Consider the following 24,731-nt stretch of genomic DNA (forward strand, 5'->3'; position numbering starts at 1 on the left):
CAATTTCTTTAACAAATAAATCAAGAAAGCATTGCCAGAGAGATGGTTGACTTAGAAAAGAGTTTTTAGTGAGTGCTGATGGAGCTTTGATGAGGAAAAAAGATATTGGTCAAATGTGAGAATACCTCTCCACAAAGCACTGATCAGTCATCATCTGACACGGCGAGTTTAATGCGGAGACACCAACCTGACCAGGTCATCAAGGCTAGCATCACCCGGGCCTCCTGACGAGCTGCGGCGAGAGGAGCACGGCGTCATTTGCATGGCGCTGCTGCCAAGCGTGAGCCTGAGTTTGGTCATGGGGAAACGTTAGAGCCACGTCACACAGGGGGAGGCCTGTCAAGAACTGTCAGGAGAGAGGATCCTGGGAAGATGGGGAGTAAAGCGCCAAGACTCTGTCTCCCCACCTAGGCGAAAGGCACACTGGCAGAATCAGTCTAACGGAACTGTTTGGTAACCATGGCATCTACTGAAGTCTTGTAACTTCCAGGGGAAGGCTCGGACAGGAAATTGCAGTGGACTTCAGCTCTTAGCATGGTAGCAGCTACCCACCCCTCACTCCCAGTCCCAGGGCAGGCATCTGTGCATGTGTTTCTGGGGCATCCTGCAGAGTCTGTGAGAGCCTGGGTGAGCCAAAAGGACCCTGTCCTCCAAATACCTGGGATTTGTGCTCTGACTGCCGATGACTGCTTCTGACCACAGAGGTGTAGGCAAAGAGGCACCTCCCCCCATTGTGTCAAGCCCCTTCTCCTCCAGCTGAAGTGACTTCCAGGGAATTTTTTTTGTTTGTTTGTTTATTGAAGTATAGTTGACTTATAATATTAGTTTCAGGTGTACAACATAGTGCTGCGATATTTTTATACATTACAAAATGATCACCACTATGGTACTTTGTTACAGCATCCTGGACTGGTTAAGACAGGGAGTTAACACTAGGGGAGCGCTCTTGTCCAACAGCGGTCAGGAGCCAATAGATCTATTTCCCCTTTTCATCTCCCTGCGGTTGGTGGTTCTGAGATCCATTTCCTGAGGCTCCTCAAAAGGTCCTGTGGGACTGAGCACGCATCACCTGTAGTGGAGGCCAACTGAACGACAAATCTTTATATCATCTTTCCCTTCTTCCCTGTTCCACTTCCCTTGTTCTGCATACCTCCTCTCTGGATCACATTCCCAAATAAACTACCTGCATGAAAACATTTGATCCAGGCTTTGCTTTTGGGAGAAACTGGCTAAAACAATTGCTTCCAGACTAGAAAGAAGACCATCAGGACGGGATTTTGGAGCTGGATCACTCTTTAGTCAGATGGCAAAAAGGATTGCATTGCTGGTAATTCCTGGTGTATGATAGCATCAAATAACTAAGATTCTCATATGTGGTAAACTGGGATGTGGTAAAAGGTGAAGTGTTGGCATTTGTGATAGCTATGACCCCTGAATGGTATGGGGTCAATGGTAATTATAAGGATTGGCTGGCTTTTAACTGCTTTGGAAGCTTTCAAAAAAAAAAGAAAATTATAGGCTCACATCAACTAACTAACAACTCAAGGCATACCATGAAAGTCAGAGTCTCTGGCAATGTCTAACGAGACTCTCATCTAAGTTGCAGGGCAGACAGTGCGAAAATCAGATATGGGATCTAACTGAGGGTAGCAGAATAGCAAAGGAGACTGAATGCACAGCATCAACAGGTCTCCTGTATCAAAGTCAGGACCCTGACAGGAAAAGAGTAAGACTCAAAGACCTGGAATGAGGCACTGAGGTGCATGAACCTGAGAATTCTGAACCTCCAGGTTCATCTGAACACTCGAGGTCAGCAGAAGCAACGCTCTCCCCTTGCAGAGATTAGCACCATCATCAAATACTTAAAGGATACAGGGATGATAGTTTTGTTGGGATTAAGTGATGGATACATAAGGGTTCATAAACTATTCAGTTCATCTGTCTGGCTCCTGCAGAAGCCAAACAGAGTAGATGATAATGGGCTACCATAAATTTAACCACGTGGTAGCCCCAGTCACAGCTGCCATACTGAATGTGGTATCTTTACTGGCCAGCTTCTAGCACTGACATGTGACTATTGGTCTGGCAAGTGTGTTCTCTATCCTCCTTGGTAAGGAAGGTGTAAAGCAATTTGCCTTTATGTAAGAAGGACATCAGCACACAATCACTGTCTCACCACAAGAGCATGCTGGCTCTCCTGCTCTCTAACCAACAGAGCCTGCGGGGAACTCAGTTGTCTTGACACTCTGCCCAACATCATGTCAGTCCACTATACTGCTGACTTCCTAACTGGACTTGATGATCATGAAGTGGTAAGTAGTTTAGCAAGACTAGAAGATTCAGGCTCCTGACTGGATGGCTGTTAGCATGACTGATGCCATCTTGGGCCCTTACAGTTTCTCCTCTCCTTTCAATGACCCTACCCAGGACTGTACTGTGTAGTGAATCACTTCTCTGTCATCAAGGGCTTTGTAGTTAATAGATATTGCCTAATAATCATTAGGACCAGGTAGCCTCTATGCTCTATTAGTCCCCAAACAATGATGAAAAACGTTCCCTGATGTATTCCTGGTGCCCACAAGACTAGTTACCCATTCACAAATCTTTTTTTTTTAATATAAATTTATTTTATTTATTTATTTTTGGCTGTGTTGGGTCTTCGTTGCTGTGCACGGGGTTTCTCTAGTTGCAGTGAGCGGGGGCTACTCTTCGTTGCGGTGCACAGGCTTCTCATTGCGGTGGCTTTTCTTGTTGCAGAGCACGGGCTCTAGGCATGCAGGCTTCAGTAGTGTGGCACTCTGGCTCAGTAGTTGTGGCGCACGGGCTTAGTTGTTCCGCAGCATGTGGGATCTTCCCGGACCAGGGATCGAACCCCTGTCCCCTGCATTGGCAGGCGGATTCTCAACCACTGTGCCACCAGGGAAGCCCCACCCGTTCACAAATCTTAACTTAGGAATGCACGTACTGTTTCCAAGCACCTAGCCCCATACCCGAGGTTAACTATGAAATTATCCCAATGGCCCCTCTGCGGTGTGGAGTACAGCTGCGAATGCTTCTGCATCATTGCCCACCCGATCCCAATCTCACCCACTGACCCACTGCTTATGTGGAACTGCCTGCCTCATTTTTCACTCTCAAGATGCCTTCTCAGTTTGGTGGGTGCTTTTCATTCCCTCTGTCCTCCAACACTGACACACTGAAGAAATTTTTAGGGATCCAATAAATCCCTAAATTTAAATCCCTAAATAATAAATGTATTTATTTATTTATTAAATAAATAAATGGCATGCCAGAACATCTCCTCTAAAGTAAAGGACGACTAGCTGCATTTTGTATCCCCTACCACTAAGAAGGGTGGTAACTGGCAGAACTCTTTAGATTTTGGAGGCAGCATATCCCACACATGGGAATATTGCTCCAAACCATTTATTAGGTGACCTGAAAGGCTATCAGTTTTGAGCGGGGTTCAAAGCAAGAGAGAGCTCTACGGCATGTCCAGGCTATGACTGAAGCTGTCCTGCCATTAAAGCCACATGACACACAAAAATGCAACGAATCCAAAGGTATCTACAGTGGATTAGAATATTGTAGAGAGTCTCTAGAAAGCCCCAGTAGGAGAGATGTAACACGGACTCAGGGTTCTGGAGCAAAACTCTGCCTACTGTGAAAGAGAATGACTCATCATTTGAAAAATGGGCTACAGGGCTTGAGCATAGACCCAGCACTGACTATGGGACATCGAGTGACTATTCATCCAGAGCTACTCATCTTGACTGGGTATTATCAGATCCACTGAGTCATAAGATTGGGAGGGCACAGTAGCAATCCATTGTACAATGGGAACATGGCATATTTGGGATTAGGCCTGAGCAGATCCAAAAGACACATGCTAATTACATCAACTGGTGGTCCAGACTGTCTATGTCCTTTACTCCTGTGCTTTTCCCTCAACTCATATCTATGGCTTCATGGGAAAGTTTCGAAGATCAACTGACAGGAACAAAAACTCAGGTCTGATTTTGAACACTTCCTGGATATTTGATATTAAGGTATTATTGCTATTTTCAAGTGTAATAATAATGTTGTCATTATGTTTCAAAAGCATTTCTTATCTTTTAGTGATACATACTAAAATAGTTACAGTGGAATTATATAATGTATGCAACTTGTTTAAAATATCATGAGGGGGGAAATAGGTGGGACAGAAATGGCCATGGTTAATCCTGAGTTAGGGGTAAATGGGAGTTCATATACTATTCTATTTACTTAGGTGTATATTCTAAATTCTCTGTAAATCAAAGCTAAAAACAGCAACCCAGTCTGGTCCAGATATGGGTCAGCATGATACACTGGGGTTAGCTGTAAATGGGCTGCTGCTGTATTACAGCCTTACTCAGGCGTGGCCCTAAAGGACACCATGTAGGGAAATCTTTCCCAGGCTTGAGCCTTGAGCATCACACCTAATTGTTTACTTTGTATGGCAGAAGTGGCCTGAGGTCGAGTATACATGGAGTTCTGGACAGTAGTGGTGAATGGCTTGGCTGGTTGATCAGGGGCCTGAGGGCAGCTTTGTTGCTGGGATTTTCAGGAAAGTGGGTGATGGGGAACTTGCTTGAAGATTAAGAAAGCTGGGGGAGGGTTTGCCTCGACAAAGAGGCACAGCATTACCTTCCTCTTTGGCTGCAGTGTTAATGGAAAGCCTCAACACCAGCTGACTTCCAGGGAATTCAAAGGGCCAGGACCCCCCCCCCTTCATCTTTCTCTTTTCCCCCTTTTGGAAGCCAGATATTAAAGACTAAGACGTTCAAAAACAACTGCAGATCAGGGGAATATTAGAACATGACCACACATACCCAGAGTAGGGTTCAGAAAAGACCTAGAAGACCTTAAGATTACATCTCAGGCTGACCCTCAGCACAGACAGCCTACAATAATTAAAAAAACAAAACCAAAAAATAATTACAAAAAACAGCAAACTCTGGGGCAGGGAGAGAATCTGATTTCCAGAGTTACAACACTATTAGATTCAATGCCCAGTTTCTAACAACAACAACAACAAAAAATCAAAAACATACAAAGAAACAGGAAAGTATGCCTTGTTCAAAGGAAAAAATTAAATCAACAGAAACTGTCCTTGAAAAAGACCTGATTGCAGACATTCTAGACAAAGCCTTTAGAACAACTGTCTTAAAGATGCTCACAGAACTAAAAGAACACGTGGAGAAACTCAAGAAAACGATGTACCAAAAAATATAAATACCAATAAAGAGACAGAAAACGTATAAAGAAACTAAAAAGAAATGTTGGACCTGAAAAGGACACTAACTGAAATGAAAAATTCACTATCAAAGGGATTCAAAAGCAGATTTGAGGAGGCAGAATAGAGAATCAGTGAACTTGCAGATAGAAAAATAGAAATGATCGAGTCTGAGGAACACAAGGGAAAAAAGATTGAAGAAAAGTAAAGACAGCTTAAGGAAGCTGTGGGACACCAGAAAGTGAACAACACACATTGTGGGAGTCCTAGAAGGAGGAGAGAGAAAAAGGGGCAGAGAGAATATCTGAAAAAATAACAGCTGAAAACTTCCCAAATTTGATGAAATACATGACTATAAACATCCGAGAAGCTCAATGAACTATAAGATGAACTCAAAGAGACTCATGTTACATGTTATAATCAAACATTTGAAAGACAAAGAGAGCATCTTGAAGGTAGCAAGAGAGAAGTGACTTGTCACATACAAGGGATCCTCAATAAGGTTATCAGCAGATTTCTCATCAGAAATTATGGAAGCCAGAAGGCAGTGGGCCAATATATTCAAAGTGCTAAAAGGAAAAACTGTTAACCAAGAATCCTATATCCACTAAAACTGTCCTACAAAAGTGAGGGAGAAATTAATACATTTCTTGATAAACAAAAGCTGAGGGTATTTGTTACCACTAAACTTGCCCTGCAATGCTCAAGGGAGTCCTGCAACGTGAAATGAAAGGACACTAGACAGTAACTCCAAGACACATGCAGAAATAAAGATCTCAACAAAGGAAATACATGGACAATCATAAAAGTTTTCTACATGATTTAAGAGACTAATATTATACATTTAAAGGAAAAAAAACTATTAAAGGTAAAAATAAAAGCTAGTATTATTAAAACCTAGTATTATATAAAGCTGATTATTATAAAAGCTAGTATAGTAACTTAGGTTTGTAACTTCATGTCTTGTTTTCTACATAATTTAAGAGACTAATGCATTAGTTGGTATTTCTGGGCACACAATGTATAAAGATGCAATATTCTGACATCAACAACCAAAAGGGGTGGGGATGGAGATGTAAAGAAACAAGAGTTTTGTATGTTATTGAAGTTAAGCTGGTATAAATTCAAATTAGAGTGTTATAATTTTTGGTTGTTAAATGTCATCCCTATGGTAACCACAAAGAAAATAGCTATAGAATATACCCAAAAGGAAACGAGAAAGGAATTTAAACATTTCACTACAAAAATTGACTAAATAACAAAAGAAGACAGTAATGCAGGAGATGAGGGACAAAAGAGATACATGGCATATAGGAAAAAAATAGCAAAGTGACAGAAATTCCTCCTTATCAGTAATTACTTTAAATGTACATGGATTAAACTCTCCAGTCAAAAGACAGAGATTGGCAGAATAGGTAAAAACACATGATCCAACTAGATGCTGTCTACAAGAGACTCACTTTAGATCCAAAGACTCACATAGACTGAAAGTGAAAAGATGAAAAAAGATATTCTATGCAAATAGTAACCAGAAGAGAACAGGGACTTCCCTGGTGGCACAGTGGTTAGGGATCCACCTGCCAATGAAGGGGACACAGGTTCGAGCCCTGGTCCAGGAAGATCCCACATGCCGCGTAGCAACTAAGCCCATGCACCACAGCTACTGAGCCTGCGCTCTAGAGACTCTGAGCCACAACTACTGAGCCCGCACACCAAAACTACTGAAGCCTGCACACCTAGAGCCCGTGCTCCACAACAAGAGACGCCACCGCAATGAGAAGCCCGCGCACCACAACGAAGAGTAGCCCCCGCTCTCTGCAACTAGAGAAAGCCCATGGGCAGCAACGAAGACACAATGCAGCCAAAAATAAAAATAAATAAATAAATTTATTAAAAAAAAAAAAAAGAAGAGAACAGAAGTGGCTATACTAATATCAGACAAAGTAGACTTTAAATCAAAAAAGGTTACAAGGGGCTTCCCTGGTGGTGCAGTGGTTAAGAATCTGCCTGCCAATGCAGGAGACACGGGTTCGAGCCCTAGTCCAGGAAGACCCCACATGCCATGGAGCAACTAAGCCCGTGCGCCACAACTACTGAGCCTGCACCCTAGCACCTGCGAGCCACCACTACTGAGCCCGTGTGCCACAACTACGGAAGCCCACACGCCTAGAGCCCATGCTCCGCAACAAGAGAAGCCACCGCAATGAGAAGCCCATGCACCGCAACAAAGAGTAGCCCCCGCTCAACACAACTAGAGAAAGCCCGCACACAGCAACGAAGACCCAACGCAGCCAAAAATAAATAAATAAATGAATGAATTTATTAAAAAAAAAAGATTACAAGAAACAAGGAAGGACATTATATATTAAAAAAAGATTCAACAGAGCAAGAAGATACAATAAGTATAAACATTTACACACCTAATGGCAGACCATCAAAATAATGAAGCAGCTTCCCTGGTGGCGCAGTGGTTAAGAATCCACCTGCCGGGGCTTCCCTGGTGGCGCAGTGGTTGAGAATCTGCCTGCTAATGCAGGGGACACGGGTTCGAGCCCTGGTCTGGGAAGATCCCACATGCCGCGGAGCAACTAGGCCCGTGAGCCACAACTACTGAGCCTGCGCATCTGGAACCTGTGCTCTGCAACAAGAGAGGCCGCGATAGTGAGAGGCTTGTGCACCGCGATGAAGAGTGGCCCCCACTCGCTGCAACTAGAGAAAGCCCTCGCACAGAAACGAAGACCCAACACAGCCAAAAATAAATAAATTAATTAATTAAATAAGTTAAAAAAAAAAAAAGAATCCACCTGCCAATGCAGGGGACATGGGTTCAAGCCCTGGTCGAGGAAGATCCCACATGCTGCGAAGCAACTAAGTCCGTGCGCCACAACTACTGAAGCCCACATGCCTAGAGCCCATGCTCCACAACAAGAGAAGCCACCGCAATGACAAGCCTGTGCACCGTGACGAAGAGTAGCCCCCGCTTGCTGCAACTAGAGAAAGCCCGCGCACAGCAATGAAGACCCAATGCAGCCAAAAATAAATAAATAAATTTAAAAAAAATAATGAAGCAAAAATGGACAGATTTGAAGGGATAAATAGACAGTTCTACAATAATAGTTGGAAACTGCAATACCCATTTATCGTAATAGTACAACCAGACAAAAGATAAGTGAGGAAAAGAGGACTTAACCCAATAGAACAACTAGATCTGATAGACACATATAGAACACTCTACCAAACAACAGCAGCATACACATTCTTGTCGAGTGCACATGAGACATTTCTCAGACCATATGTTAGGCAATAAATTAAGTCTCAGTAGATTTGAAAAGACAGATATCATACAACATATACTCTCCAACCAAAATAGGGTAAACTTAGAAATCAGTAACAGAAAGAAAACTGGAAAATTCACTAAATTGTAGAAACTAGGCAACACACTTTTTTTTTCCAGAATACCAAAGAGTTTATTCAAAAAGTCACCTAATAAAAGCACAGTTTTGCAAGTTTGTCTAAAACTTGATAATTCTGAACAAAAATAAAATGTCTGATCACTCCAAAATAGGAAAAGACAATCTTGTGCAAATAGACATCAAATTCTAGGCACTATGAAAACTGGCTAAATGTATGCTCCCAGCAAGAGAAGTGTCACGATCCTAAGTCCCCTTAGTCACCAAATGCAGGATTAAGAGGCCAGAGTCAGGCTTCCCTTTCTAAGCCACTCTGTTACTCTCTAGGAAACTCTGGATCTCAGCCTAATCTCCAGCTCTGCCTGGACCTTGATAGGGAAGGAGGGAGGGACAATAGAAGAGAAGAGGAAAGGGGTGTGACGTCTTTCTTAGGAAAGAAAAAAGGCACGGTGATGAGCTAAAAAGTGAGGAAAGCAAGGATCAACTATCATTCATCCTGAATTCACCCATTCACCCTGAGAGTCCAACCTCCTTATTTTGTAGGTGAGAAAACAGACCTAGAAAAATAATGTGGTTTGCTCAAAATCATATGGTTACTACATGCAGTAGTGCTTTCTGTAAGATCAACTTGCCTCTCAACTTGGTTGGAAAATTAAAAAACCAAACCTGTCCCAAAACTTCAAGCAACAGATTTTTAAATAACCAATGAACCAAAGAAGAAATCACAAAGAAAATTAGAAAATACTTAGAGACAAATGAAAATGAAAACACAACATACCAAAACTTATGGGACACCACAAAAGCAATGCTAAGGAGGAATTTTAGAGCTATAAACACTTACATAAAACAAGAAAGATCTTAGATCAATAACCTAACTTTAGGACTTAAGGAACTAGAAAAAGAACAAACTAAACCTAAAGCTACCAGAAAGAAGGAAGGAAATAATAAAGATTAGAGCACAGATTAACAAAGTAGAGAACAGAAAAACAGTAGAGAAAATTAATAAACCCAAAAGTTGGTTCTTTGAAAAGATCAACAAAATTGACAAACCTTTAGCTACATCAACTAAGAAAAAACAGAGAAGACTCAAAAGACTAAAATCAGAAATGAAAGTGGGGATATTACTACTGATTCTACAGAAATAAAAAGGATTATAAGTGAATACCAGGAACTGTACACTAACACACTGGATAACCTAGATAAAATGGACAAATTCCTAGAAACACTAAGCCTACCAAGACTAAATCATGAAAAAACAGAAAATCTGACTTGACTTATAACTAGTAAAGGGACTGAATCAATAATAAAACAAAAATTTCCCAACAAAGAAAAGCCCTGAACCCATGGCTTCACTGGTGAGTTCAACTAAACATTTAAAGAATTAATACCAATCCTCAAAATTTTCACAAAAAACTGAAAAGGAGGGAACACTTCTTATCTCATTCAAGAGGCCAGCATTACCCTGATATAAAACCAGACAAAGAAACTACAAGAAAACTACATCCCTTATGAATACTGATCCAAAAATGCTCACAAAATACTAGCAAGCTGAATTCAACAGCATATTGAAAGGATAGTTCACCATGACCAAGTGAGATCTATTCCTGGAATGCAAGGATGGTTCAACATACAAAAATTAATCAATGTAATACACCACATTAGCAGAATGAAAGGGGAAAAAATCACATGATCATTTCAACTGATGCAGAAAAATTTTTGAAAAAATTCAGCACCCTTTCATGATTAAAAAAACACTAAAAAACTAGAATAAAAGGAAACTATTTCAACATAATGAAAATCATAGATGAAAACCCACAGCAAACATCACACTCAGTGGTGAAAGACTTAAAGCTTTTCCTCTAAGATCAGGAATAAGGCAAGAATGCCTGCTTTCACCATTTCTAGTCACCACAGTACTGGAAGTTCTAATCAGAGCAATTAGGCAAGAAAAAGAAATAAAAGGCATCCAAACTGGAAAGGAAGAAGCAAAATTATTACTGTTTGCAGGTGATATGATCTTATATATAGAAAACCCTAAAGATTTCACACTCACAAAAAACCTGTCAGAACTAACAAGTGAATTCAGCTAAGTAGTACATAAAGTCAACACACAAAAATCAGATGCACTTCTATATGCTAAAAATGAACAATCTGAAAAGGAAATTATGAAAATCCCATTTATAATAGCATCAAAAAGAATAAAATACTTGAGAGTTAACCAAGGAGATCAAAGACTTGTACAATACAAAGTACAAAACATTGCTGAAAAAAATGAAAGAAGACAAATAAATGGAAACACATTAGACGTTCATGGATTAGAAGACTTAATATTGTTAAAATGTCAATACTACCCAAATCAATACACAGATTCAATGAAATCTCTATCAAAATCCCAAGGATGTTTTTTTGTTACAGAAATAGTAAAACCCATCCCAAAATTCATTATGGAATCTCAAGGAACAAACAGCCAAAACAATCTTGAAAAAGAACAAAGCTGGAGGATTCACAATTCCTAATTTCAAAGCTTATAAGAAAGCTACAATAATAAGAACAACATAGTACTGGCATAAAGATGGACATAGAAATCAATGGACTAGAACAGAAAGCCCAGAAATAAACTCTCATACATACGGTCAATTGATTTTTGACAACAGTGTCAAGACCATTCAATAGAGAAAGGACAGTCTTTTCAATAAGCAATGCTAGGAAAACTGGATATCTTCACACAAAAGAATGAAGTTGGACCCTTTTGTAATACTATATACAAAAAATTAACTCAAAATTAATTAAAGACCTAAATGCAAGACCTAAAACAATAAAACTCTTAGGAGAAAATACAGGGCCAACACTTCACAACATTGGATTTGGCAGTGATTTCACTGTATTTGGCAATGATTTCTTGGATATGACACCAAAGGCACAGGCAACAAAATAAAAATAGACAAGTTGAACTTCATGAAAATTAAAAATTGTGCATCAAAAGACACTACCAACAGAGTAAAAATGCAACCCACAGAACAAGAGAAAATATTTGCAAATCATGTACCTGATAAGGGATTAATAACCAGGATATATAGAGAATTACTAAAACTCAACACCAACAAAACATTAAATTTGGGCTTGAATATGGGACTTCCCTGGTGGTACAGCGGTTAAGATTACGCATGCCAATGCAGGGGACACAGGTTTGATCCCTGGTCTGGGAAGATCCCAAATGCTGCAGAGCAACTAAACTTGTGCGCCACGACTACTGAGCCTGCTCTCTAGAGCCCATGCACCACAACTACTGAAGCCTGCACGCTCTAGGGCCCATGTGCCGCAACTACTGAGCCCGCGTGCTGCAACTACTGAAGCCCTCACACCTAGAGCCTGTGCTCTGCAACAAGAGAAGCCACCACAATGAGAAGCCTGTGCACTGCCATGAAGAGTAGCCCCCACTTGCTGCTGCTCGAGAAAGCCCATGCACAGCAATGAAGACCCAGACACAGGCAAAAAAAAAGAATAAAATACCTAGGAATAAACCTACCTAAGGAGGCAAAAGAACTATACTCAGAAAACTATTAGATACTGATGAAAGAAATTAAAATGACACAAACAGACGGAGAGATATACCATGTTCTTGGATTGGAGGAATCAATATTGTCAAAATGACTATACTACCCAAAGCAATCTATAAATTCAATGCAATCCCTATCAAATTACCAACAGCATTTTTCACAGAATTAGAACAAAAACCTTTACAATTTGTATGGAAACACAAAAGACCATGAATAGTCAAAGCAATTTTGAGAAAGAAAAATGGAGCTGGAGGAATCAGGTTCCCTGACTTCAGACTATACTCCAAAGCCACAGTCATCAAAATAGTATGGTACTGGCACAAAAACAAATACAGATCAATGGAACAGAATAGAAAATCCAGAGATAAACCCACGCACCTATGGTCATCTAATCTAGGACAAAGGAGGCAAGAATACACAATGGAGAAAAGACAGTCTCTTCAATAAATGGTACCGGGAAAAATGGACAGCTACATGTAAAAGAATGAAATTAGAACACACCCTAACACCATACACAAAAATAAACTCAAAATGGATTAAAGACCTAAATGTAAGGCCAGATACTATAAAACTCTTAGAGGAAAACATAGACAGAACACTCTTTGACACAAATCACAGCAAGATCTTTTTGATCCACCTCCTAGAGTAATGAAAATAAAAACAAAAATAAACAAATGGGACCTAATTAAACTTAGAAGCTTTTGCACAGCAAAGGAAACCATAAACAAAACGAAGACAACCCTCAGAATGGGAGAATATATTTGCAAATGAAGCAACTGCCAAGGGATTAATCTCCAAAATATACAAACAGTTTATGCAGCTCAATATCAAAAAAAGCAAACAACCCAATCAAAAAATGGGTGGGACATCTAAACAGACATTTCTCCAAAGAAAATATACAGATGGTTAAAAAGCACATGAAAAGGTGCTCAACATCACTAACTATTATAGAAATACAAATCAAAACTATAATGAGGTATCACCTCACGCTGGTCAGAATGGCCATCATCAAAAAATCTACAAACAATAAATGCTGGAGAGGGTGCAGAGAAAAGGGAACCCTCCTACACTGTTAGTGGGAATGTAAACTGGTACAGCCACTATGAAGAACAGTACGGAGATTCCTTAAAAAACTAAAAATAGAGCTACCATATGATCCAGCAATCCCACTCCTGGGCATATATCCAGAGAAAACCATAATTCGAAAATATACGTGCACCCAATGTTCAATGCAGCTCTATTTACAATAGCCAGGACATGGAAGCAACCTAAATGTCCATTAACAGAGGAATGGATAAAGAAGATGTGGTACATATATACAATGGAATATTACTCAGGCATTAAAAAGGACAAAATAATGCTATTTGCAGCAACATGGATGGATCTAGAGACTGTCATACTGAGTGAAGTAAGTCAGAAAGAGAAAGACAAATATCATATGACATCATTTATAAGTGGAATCTAAAAAAAGATTACAAATGAACTTATCTACAAAACAGAAATAGAGTTACAGATATAGGAAATAAACTTATGGTTACTGGGGGGTAAGGGGAGAGGGATAAAGTGGGAGATTGGGATTGACATATACACACTACTATATATAAAATAGGTAACTAATAAGGACCTACTGTATAGCATGGGGAACTCTACTAATACTCTGTAATGGCCTATATGGGAAAAGAATCTACAAAAGAGTGGATATATGTATATGTATAACAGATTCATTTTGTTGTACACCTGAAACTAACACAACATTGTAAATCAACTATACCCCAGTAAAAATTTTTTTTAAAATGGGCCTGAATAGATATTTCTCCAAAGAAGATACACAAATGGCAAATAAGCATATGAAAAGACACTCAACATCACTAATAATCAGGGAAATGCAAATCAGAACCACAGTGAGCTATCACCTCACACCCATCGGGATGGCTACACTCAAAAACAAAAAACAAAAACCTCACACTGAAAAACCAGAAAATAGCGTTGGTGAGGATGTAGATAAATGGGAATCCTCGAGCACTGTTGGTGGGAATGAAAAAATGACACAGGCACTGTGGAAAACAGTATGGTGATTCCTCAAAAAATTAAAAATAGAACTACTATAAGATCTAGCAATTCCACTTCTGGGTATAAACCCCAAAGAACTGAAAGCAGGGTCTCAAAGAGATATTTGTATGACCATGTTCAGAGCAGCATTATTCAGAACAGCTAACACCAGGAAGCAACCCAAGAGTTCATCAACTGATGAATGGAAAAGCAAAATGTGGTATGTACCTACAATGGAATATTATTCAGCCTATAAGGAAGGAAATTCTGACATAGGCTACAACATGGATGAACCCTGAGGACATTATGCTAAGTGAAATAAGCCAGTTGCAAAAAGACAAATACTGCATGATTTCACTTATATGAGGTACTTAGAGTAGTCAAAATTATAGAGACAAGGGACTTCCCTGGCAGTCCAGTGGTTAAGACTTCACCTTCCAATGCAGGGGGTGCAGGTTTGATCCCTGGTCGGGGAGCTGAGATCCCATATGCCTCGCAGCCAAATAACCAAGACATAACACAGAAGCAATATTGTAAAAAACTCAATAAAGACTTTAAAAATGGTCTACATCAAAAAAAAATCTTAAATGAAGAAAAAAAATTATAGGGACTTCCTTGGTGGTGCAGTGGTTAAGAATACGCCTGTCAATGCAGGGGACACGGGTTCGAGCCCTGGTCCAGGAAGATCCCACATGCCGCGGAGCAACTAAGCCCATGCACTACAACTACTGAGCCTGCGCTCTAGAGCTGGCGAGCCACAACTACTGAAGCCTGTGTGCCACAACTACTGAAGCCCGCACGCCTAGGGCCCATGCTCCATAACGAGAAAGCCACCGCAATGAGAAGCCCAAGCACCGCAACGAGGAGTAGCCTCCGCTCGCCGCAACTAGAGAAAGCCTGCGTGCAGCAATAAAGACCCAACGCAGCCAAAAGTAAATAAATAAATTAATTAAATTAAATAAATGGTCAGAATGGTAACTTTAAAAAAAAAAATTACAGAGACAGAAAGTAGAATGGTGGTTGCCAGGGGCTGGGGCAAGGCAGGGAATGGGAAGTTATTGTTTCATGGGCATAGAGTTTCAGTTTTACAAGATGAAAAGAGTTATGGAGATGGATGGTGATGATGTTTGTACAAGATTATGAACGTATTTAATACCATTGAACAGTATGCTCAAAAATGGTTAAGAGGGTAAATTTTATGTTATGTGTAGTTTACCATAATTTTTAAAAATTGGGGAAAAACCCAACGGTCAAGAACATGAAAGACAGGAAAAGTTCACAGAACTGTGCCAAATGAAAATTCTGAAAATGAGACATGACAATGACATGTAACATGACTTCCTAGACAGGATCCTCGACCAAAGAGGAGAAAGGGACACTGTGGGACAGCAGGTGAAACCTGCATGCCATCTGTGAAGTGGAGGTTAACGTTGCATCATTGCTGATTTCCTGGCTTAGGGGGTTGTGCGCTGGTTATGTAGGCGAGTGTCCCTGTTTTGGAGACGTGCACACTGGAGTGTTTTGTGGTAATGAAACAACATATCTGCAACTCACTCTCCAGATGTTCAGAAAAAGACTAGAGAGGTAATGAAGCAAACACAGTAATATATTAACAACTGGGGAGTCATGGTGAAGGGCATAGAGGAGCTCATCATACACACCTGGAGGCATCTTGATGAACGGCTCAAGGACCTGTACTTCGGCCTGGTGCATGGCCTGCTCTTTCTCTGCAAGGGCCCGTGCGCGGGCCTGAATGATATGTCTCTCCAACATTTCAACTTCATCCAGCCGCTGCTTATAGAGCTCCCGAATCTGGCAGGTGGGTGATCAGATGTACAGAAATATGGTGAGATCACACAGCTTTACTGAATCCCACCCCAGCATCAGGGCTTCCCATGAAGCACAGAACAGTCACAGAACTGCAGAGACCATCTGGTCCAACCAGACAGATCTGAACTCTGAGACCCAGAGAAGGAAATGGCTTAAAGCTTTCACAGTAAAGTCAATTACAGAGCCAAGTCTGAAATCCCGTCTCCTGACTACTGGCTTCACAGTAAAGAGAGCTGCCATCTAAACTGTGAAATACCAAATATGAGTTAACACACCACCTGTGGCAGACAAAGGGTTGTGTCACCCAGACCCCCTTCAAGGAAGGACTTGCTACCTGGCTGCAGGGAGCATAGTGAGCTGAGAGCCTCCAGCTGTCAGCCCCTTCAGCGATGATCTCAGCTGCTTGAAAGCACACAGTTGAGACTCCTTGAAGGGAGCTGTGGGCAGTATGGCCTGTTTAGCAGTCAGCCTCAGCAGAGAGGACTCAAGTCAGCTGCTTTCCTCCTTATACAGATAAGGAAGCAGAGTTGCTGTTAGAGCTTAGGCATGCTTCCTAAAATCTGGGCATGAATGCCTCGATAAGATTGTGGTTTGTGGGCTTCCCTGGTGGCGCAGTGGTTGAGAATCTGCCTGCCAATGCAGGGGACAAGGGTTCGAGCCCTGGTCTGGGAAGATCCCACATGCCGCGGAGCAACTAGGCCCGTGAGCCACAATGAAGAGTGGCCCCCACTTGCTGCAACTAGAGAAAGCCCTCGCACAGAAACGAAGACCCAACACAGCCATAAATAAATAAATAAATAAAAATAAAAACCCAAAGTTTAAAAAAAAAAAGATTGTGGTTTGTGGCACAAGGGCAGGCACCCCAAAGCGGACGTGACGTTATCATCTCCGGGGAACAACTATTCAGCTTTCCGCCTCGTCGTTTCATTTATATATGTAATATATAATGTGTGTATGCGTGTAGGGAAATAAAGATAGGTGCTGGAGATATATGCCGTTATGTGTGTAGAATGTGTCTATTCACCTAGGCGCGTGTGTAGAGTGTCCTCCCACTAGAATGTCGGATATACGGCGGCATGGATTTGGTCTGCTCTTTTCCAGCTGCATCCCCAGTGCCCGGCACCCAACAGGGGCTGACTCTTGTCGAGTGGCTGAGTCGCGCCCTGGGTCGCCCGCACGGCCGCAGACGCGGTAACGCCGCCGCGCCTCGGGTGAGCACGGGGAGAAGCGCGCGGGACGCCGGGGCCGTGTTACCTGCTGCAGCTGGTCCACGAACTCCTCGTGCCAAGCATCCTCGCTGCCGCGGGCCTTGATCAAACTCTCACTCACCTCCTCGCCAGTCACCTCGGCGGTATACAAGTTGCGAAAGACGCCGGTGAGCAAGTAAGAGATGTCTTGGGTGCGCAGCGAGGTGGGACGCAGGCGCAGCAGATGGGGCTCGGGGAGCGGCCGGAGCGTGAGCGGCGAGACGCGGCGGGGCCGACCACCGAAGCCGTGGTAGAAAGACTCGGAGTAGGCGAGGGAGGACTGGCTGGGGCTGCGGATCCGGGTCGGACGCGGGGTTGGCGTCCACGTCGCCCCAACGAAGGCGTAGGACCCAGACTCTGCGGACTGCCGCTCTCCCCTTCCAGTCTCCATGGCAACTGAGACGCCGCTAACTCCCTGCCGCACTTCCACTTCCGGCCCGCCTCTTCCGCTTTGCGTCTGTTAAAGGGTGCTGTCGAGTCGTCATCTTCGTGAACGTTCGTACGGCGGTGTTGACTTTACTGAGAGGAGCTTAGTGTGCGGACCGATAGAGAAAGAGTTAATTGGTACAGCCAGGCCCGTCTCATTGCAAAAGCTTCTTCCTATTTACTTTCACCTGCCCATTCTCTAATTTGTTCAGCATTTATTAATTCGTTCATTTAATATTTATTGTATAAAGATTGTTTCAGGTCTGTGCTAGGAGCTGGAGATACCAAAGGAAGATGCAGCTTCCGCCCTTTCGGAGCTCACAACCGTGTGTGTGTGTGTGTGTGTGTGTGTGACCAGAGTGTTGAGCAAGGCGAGAACAGGAAAACAACTGCAGTTTAGTGGGCTACGGTCAAGGTGGAGAAACTGTTTGTTGTCATGGAACCACAAAGGACAGGAACTTAACCAGTCTACAGAGAAAGCGAGTACAGTGGGTTTTTGGCAGAAGTGAAGACCAAGCAGAGGTTTAGAAGAATGAATAGATTCACCGTCATTAGCCATCAAGGAAGTGGAAATTAAAACTACAGTGCAATACCACTACACACTTAGTAGAATGTCAAGAAGTTGAATGAACGAACAAACGGGTGAACGAACCACGTGAGCGCAGGTGAGGATGTAGAGCAACTTCTCATGTATCGCAACAGGAACACAAACCAGTATAGCAGCTTTGAAAAACAGTTTGTCAGTTTCTTCAAAAGTAACACATACATCAGTCCCACAACTAGGTGTTATTCCAAGTGAAATGAGAACGTTTGTGCCTACAAAGACCTGTATGAGCAGCTTTATTAATAATCTCCAAAAACTGGAAAAAACCCAAATGTCCTTTCTACTGATAAAAAGATAAATAAATTGTAGTACATCTATATACAGCATACTCTCAGCAATAAAGATGAAACAGACTAGTGATACACACGACAGCATAGATGAATGTCAAATACATTATGCTGGATAAAAGAAACCATTCTCAAAGGGCTACATATACATAATGAATGCTTCCATTTAGAGGATATCCGTTTATAGAAAATGCAAACCAGAAAACACAACAGTGGTTATCAGGAGCTGGTGATGCGAGCTAGTGTTGGCTCCAAAGGAGCATGAGGGAATTTCTTGGGGTGATGGAACTGTTCTACATCTTGATTGTGGTGGTGGTCACAAAACTGTATGGATTTGTCGAAACTCACAGAACTGTACACCATAAAGGGTGAATTTCACTGTATATAAATTATACTTCCATTTTTTAAGTGAAAAAAAAAAAAGAATGAGTAGGAGTAAGCCAGGGGAGAAAGAAAAAGGGCACTCCATGCAGAGGGACCCCATTGTGCTAAAGCTGGGAAATGGGAGGAAATGAAAGAAGTTCAGGGGTGGAACTCAGGGAGTTGAGGAAACTTCTAGGCAAGGGCCAGATCATAAATGGGTTTGTAGGCAACATTAAGGAATTTAAACTTCATTCTGAGGACAGTAGGAGGGCCATCAAGGGTCTGAAGCTGGGTGTGTGGTGGTCAGCTGTATGTTCTACTGAGATCACGCTTGTTGCTGTGAGACAGCAGACTGGGGGGAGGCAAGAGGCATCAGGGAGCTCAATTGGGAAACTCCCGCAGGGGTTAGGAAAGAGGTGAAGGGCGCTGGGATTCAAGTGAGAGGAACTGATTGGAGATGGAGCTAAAAGGTAGAATTGACAAGACTCGCTGATGGGTAATGGGAGTGAGAGAGAAAAGGGGCCAAGAATGACTGCCACATATCCTGTGTGTGGGATCAGGTGGGTGATGAGATCATCCACTGAGATGGGGAGAGGCCTGCACTTGTCCAAGGCAGCAGCTTGACATCACAGTGACTGCCATCCTTGCCAGAGCGTGGCTTCTGCTCACAGGTGGTACAACCATCCTCTTTTTACTGCCAGGGTGAGTCTGTGTGCCCTACAGCCTCAAACCCACTTCCTGAGATGAGGCCCAGGATGCTTGCCTGCAGACCTGGGCCACTTCCGCTTCTCGTGGTTGGGCCTGGTTCCCTCATCTCTACTTCCCGGTATCTCTTCCATCCTCAGGGCTGGGAAGCCAGGGCCCCTGTTCTGTGTACTTGAGAGGATCCCACTCTGACTCTCCTCAAGCCACACCCTCTCCAGAGTGAGGAGGCCACAAGGTCAATGTGACATGCCCCGTGCCTGCCCAGACATTGTGAGCCCATTGACAGGACCTGTGCAGGCCACTTCTTTAAGGGCTTCCTCGCATTGCTGACCAGCGTGTGCACTAATGGGTAGCGTGGGTGGGGGCGGAGGGGGAGGGAGCTTGGGCAAGTGGGCTGGTTTGTCCCATTGCTCACGTGCATGTGAGCCCACCCACCCCACCACCACCAAGGGGCAGGAAGGAGTTAGTAGAACAGTCTGGGGGCCTCCATTGCTCTAGAGTTAGGACGGGGCCTGCCCAAACCAGGTGGTCTTGTGCAGGCTCCCTGGCCCCCTTCCCTACCCTAGGGAACGACAGGACAATGGGTTCTCACCATCACCTTTGGCCTCTCCATCCTGCCTCCAAACAGCCTCAGAGAAGGACACAGAGAGTCTGGCCCAGCCTGGGAGAGGCCTCCCCTTTTTCTGTGACCCTCCCACCTTCTGGCTTCAGCTCCCCCGGCTCTGTCCAGGCCAAGGTCTTCAGCAAAGCTCCAGTTCCCCCTCTGTGCTCATGTTCCTTGACTTTTCAGCGGTATCTGCTGCTGCCTGTTCCCTCTTAATGACACACTCCCCACCCCACTCCCCGCTTTTCTCTGTGCTTCCCCACCTCCACCATCGTCTCCCTCTTCTCCTGGTATCTCTCTGCCTGATAAGCTGGCTTCATCCCTGATTCCGCTGTGCCCAGCAACCACTTTCTGTTTGCTCTGTGACTAACTGAATAAATGAATGGTTCCAACCGGGCACCAGTAACAAAGGGCCCCAGTCCCCTCACCTATGAGGACTTTGTCAGCATAAAGGGAATTTCCTGAGCTGCCTTCTTCATTTTATAACCTGCTCTGCCGACCAGAATTTGTGTTTTGTTTATCTCTGGGTTCCCACACACATTTTTGGCCTTTTAAATTTTTTTACTTTTAAAGTCAGAAAGAGAAAGACAAATACCATATGATATCACTTGTATGTGGAATCTAAAATATGACACAAATGAACTTATCTACGAAACAGAAACAGACTCACAGGCATAGAGAACAGACCTGTGGTTGCCAAGGGCAGGGGTAGGAGAGGGATGGATTGGGAGTTAGGGGGTTAGCAGATGCAAACTATTATGTATAGAATGGATAAACAGGGACTTCCCTGGTGGCGCAGTGGTTAAGACTCTGCGCTCCCAATGCAGGGGGCCCGGGTTCGATCCCTGGTCAGGGAACTGGATCCCACATGCATGCTGCAACTGAGAGTTCGCATGCCACAACAAAGGAGCCTGAGAGCCGCAAATAAGGAGCCCGCCTGCCGCAACTAAGACCCGGTGCAACCAAATAAAAAAATAATAATAAATAAATATTTAAAAAAAGAATGGGTAAACAACAAGGTCCTACTATATAGCACAGAGAACTATATTCAATATCCTGTGATAAACCATAATGGAAAAGAATACACAAAAGAATGTATATACGCACATAACTGAATCAATTTGCTGTACAGCAGAAATTAACATAACATTGTAAATCAACTATACTTCAATAGAAATTTTTTTTTTACTTTTAAATTTCAAAAGTTATACATCATTATGGTAAAAAATTCAAATAATACATAAAAAATAAAAAGTATCTTCCTCTCAATCTCTTTCCTTGGATTATTTCTATATCCTTCTAGCTATTGTTTCTGCCTGTACAAATACAAATATCTACAAAGTTTTTTTAATTTTTAAAAAGCGCCAGTGGTATTATAGTATGCATTATATATATTATCCTACAACTTGCTTTTTTTTCACAGCAACTCAAACAGGACTGATTTTGTTTTTTGTTTTGTTTTTGTTTTTGTTTAACAGATGCAGGAGAACCCAGTGTAATGGAAATACCATAAGTTATTTAACCAGGTCCCTGCTAGTGAACTTCAACTTGTATAATGTTTCTGTACAAAATACACAGATGATATAGAATTAAAATTGCTTGGCCAAAGCATATGTACATTTAAATATTTGAGATATTGCCAAATTACCTCCCAGAAAGATTATCCCAGAGTAGACTCCCACTAGCACTGTGTGAGGGCTTATGGACATTTTCAACATGCTTTGAAACATATCCCAAATTTTAGCCCAAGCCCACATCTCCCTCTAAAACTCCAGACTTGTACATCCATCCTGTATCAATACTTGACATCTCACCTTGGCTGTCTGAAGGCACCTCAAACATAATGTGTCCACAACAGAGCTCCCGCTCTTCCTTAGCCTTCTCCATTTCAGCTTCTGGGAACCCCTGCTTCCAGTGGTCCAGGCCAAAAACCTAGAGTCACCTCTGGCTCTTCTCTTTCTTTCACAGCCCCCACTGGTCAATCCTGCTGGCTCTCCCGTCAAAATGTATCCAGAATCTTCCCACTTCTCATGACCTCCACTCCCACCACCAGGGTCTGACCCACCGTCCACTCTCACCTGAATTATTACAAAAGCCCCTTCCTTGGACTCCCTGCTTCAGCCCTGTCCCTCCATGATACCCCCCACTTCCAGCAACCAGAGTGATTCTTTTAAAACAAGAGCAGGGAATTCCCTGGTAGTCCAGTGATTAGGAATTCTGCGCTTCCACTGCAGGGGGCCCGATCCATTCCTGGTCGGGGGAACTAAGATCCCACAAGCCATGGGGCACGGCCAAAAAAAATAAAAATAAAAAAATAACCAAAAAAGGAATCTAAAAAAATGGTACAAATGGACTTATTTACAAAACAGAAATAGAATCACAGATGTAAAAAACAAACTTATATAAAAAAAACAAAACAAAACAAAACAAACTTATGGTTACCAGGGGGGAAAGGCGGGGAGAGGGATAAATTGGGAGATTGGGATTAACATATATACACTACTATATATAAAATAGATAACTAATAAGGACCTACTGTATAGCACAGGGAACTCTACTCAATACTCTGTAATGACCTATATGGTAAAAGAATCTAAAAAAGAGTGGATACATGTATATGTATAACTGATTCACTGTGTTGTACGCCTGAAACTAACACAACATTGTAAATCAACTATACTCCAATAAAAAATTTTTTTAAATAAAAATAAATTAAAAATAAAAAAACAACCCATGAGTCAGATCATGTCCCTCCTTGACTTGAAGCCTTTCAAGGGCTCCCCATTTCCCCCAGAGTCAACGTGGAAGCCCTTAGAAGGCCCAGCAGGACTTGGGCCCCATTTCTTCTCTGGCCTCTCTCATTCCCCTCTCCCTCGCTCGGCTCCCTCTGCTGCAGCTACACCTCACTGACCCGAGCTCATCTAGGTTTGCTTTTCTGGGGGAGGGATTGGGCAGGGCTGGCTCTGAAGCACAGCTGGAAAGTTGGCATTCTTGGGTTGATCCTCCGCCCTCCCCAGGCCTCTAGAGAGGGTAGGGGTGGAGGGGTGAAGGGAAGTGACTGAAGGTGGGCACCAGCCCTGACACTATGTCTCACCTGTCTCCAGTCATCCCAGGAACCCCCTCCCCACACCCCCCCTCACACACACATCGGAGACAGGATGGTCAGCCGGGGGTGGGGAGACGCCTGAACCTCCCCCCCCCCCATAAGATAACTCGTCTCTGGGCACGCGTGGCCCCTCTGTGCCTGCTGAAAGCCCACTGAGTCACCAGGATCTCAGGGAATCCTGCAGAGGTAACTTACTGAGAGCTGGGTTTTAGGAGGGTAATCTAGGCATCTGGCCAGGGATGGGCCCACAGAGGGCCCTGGCTGTTTAAGGGCAGAGGGAGCAGAATCCAGCAACTGCGGTTCAGTGCAAAGCCTTTGCTAGGCCCTCCCACCCCCTCAACACACAGGCGCAGTCACACACACCACACAGGCTTACACACAGCAGAAGTAATTAAGCAGACGACCTCCCAGCCTGTGAGAGGGAGGGAGGGGCAGGCGGGAGGAGAGGAGAGTCCTGGGGAGCCGCTGACCCACAGGTCAGAGCAGCAGCCTGGTTTCTCTGAGCAGGGCGTGGCCCAGCCCTCTTTTCTGGCAGAACCTGGCTGCATGTGCCAACTCTGAGTCAGCTGTGCCCGTCCCGCCCAGCAACCCCAGGCTCAGGAGGAGGCCTCAGCTCCTCTGCCTGGGCTAGAGGCCAGAAAAGGGCCTGCGCGTGACAGGTTTGGTGTGTGCAAAGGAAGAGCCAGGCTGTAGCCCCCACCAGGGGCATCAGATAATGCCGTGGTTTCGGGCTTGGGGCTCAGAGCTGGGAGGTGATGTGAACAAACAGGAATGATGCTTAAGATGAAGCCGAGTCAATTGCTGGTGTCAGAGTTTCATTGTGTCTCTGCCTGGGAAGAGGAGCAGGACTTGAGGAGGCTTAACTTGCTGAGTAGAGGGGCGGGGCCTGCAGGCCCCCGGGGATGTCAGAGGTCCCAGGACTACCCCCAAGGCCAGAGGAGGCCCCCAGAGGGCAGGCCTGGAGGCAGGCATCCCGGCCTGGGAGAGAGAGTGAGGACACAGAAAGGACCCCTCATCCTCCCTGTCCCCAGGCTGGGGCTCCAAAGGGAGGCCTTGTGTGGACTTGTTCATCCTTGAGCAGAAGGGAAAGCAAGGAGGGTTTGGACAGGCCTGCCAGGGCCAAGGGCTGCTCCTGCTGGAGGGCAGGCCAACTGGGGAGAGTGCCAGATAGAGGGCAGCCCCCCTCTGCATAGGGGACATACAGAGGGAGGGAGCCTCTCCAAAGTCCTGACCCAGGCTCGACTGTCAGGATGGGAAGACTTGCCCTCTAGCTGGTTACATCCCTT

At 43.6% G+C, this 24,731-nt stretch overlaps 1 protein-coding gene across 1 annotated transcript in view; it reads right to left on the reverse strand.

Annotated features, from left to right (window-relative positions):
• DLEC1 (DLEC1 cilia and flagella associated protein) overlaps positions 1 to 24,731 on the reverse strand; it is a 102,307-nt gene that overhangs the window by 72,622 nt on the left and 4,954 nt on the right. Inside the window, exons 2-3 of the mRNA XM_082348295.1 lie at positions 17,358 to 17,879; positions 15,935 to 16,085 (exon numbers count right to left, since the gene is read on the reverse strand). Coding sequence (XP_082204421.1) covers positions 15,935 to 16,085; positions 17,358 to 17,741 — 535 coding nt within the window. The 5' untranslated portion in view covers positions 17,742 to 17,879. The remainder of the gene's footprint in view (positions 1 to 15,934; positions 16,086 to 17,357; positions 17,880 to 24,731) is intronic.

Source organism: Balaenoptera borealis (genome assembly GCF_965194805.1).
Source record: "Balaenoptera borealis genome assembly, chromosome: 12".
Lineage (NCBI taxonomy): Eukaryota > Metazoa > Chordata > Mammalia > Artiodactyla > Balaenopteridae > Balaenoptera > Balaenoptera borealis.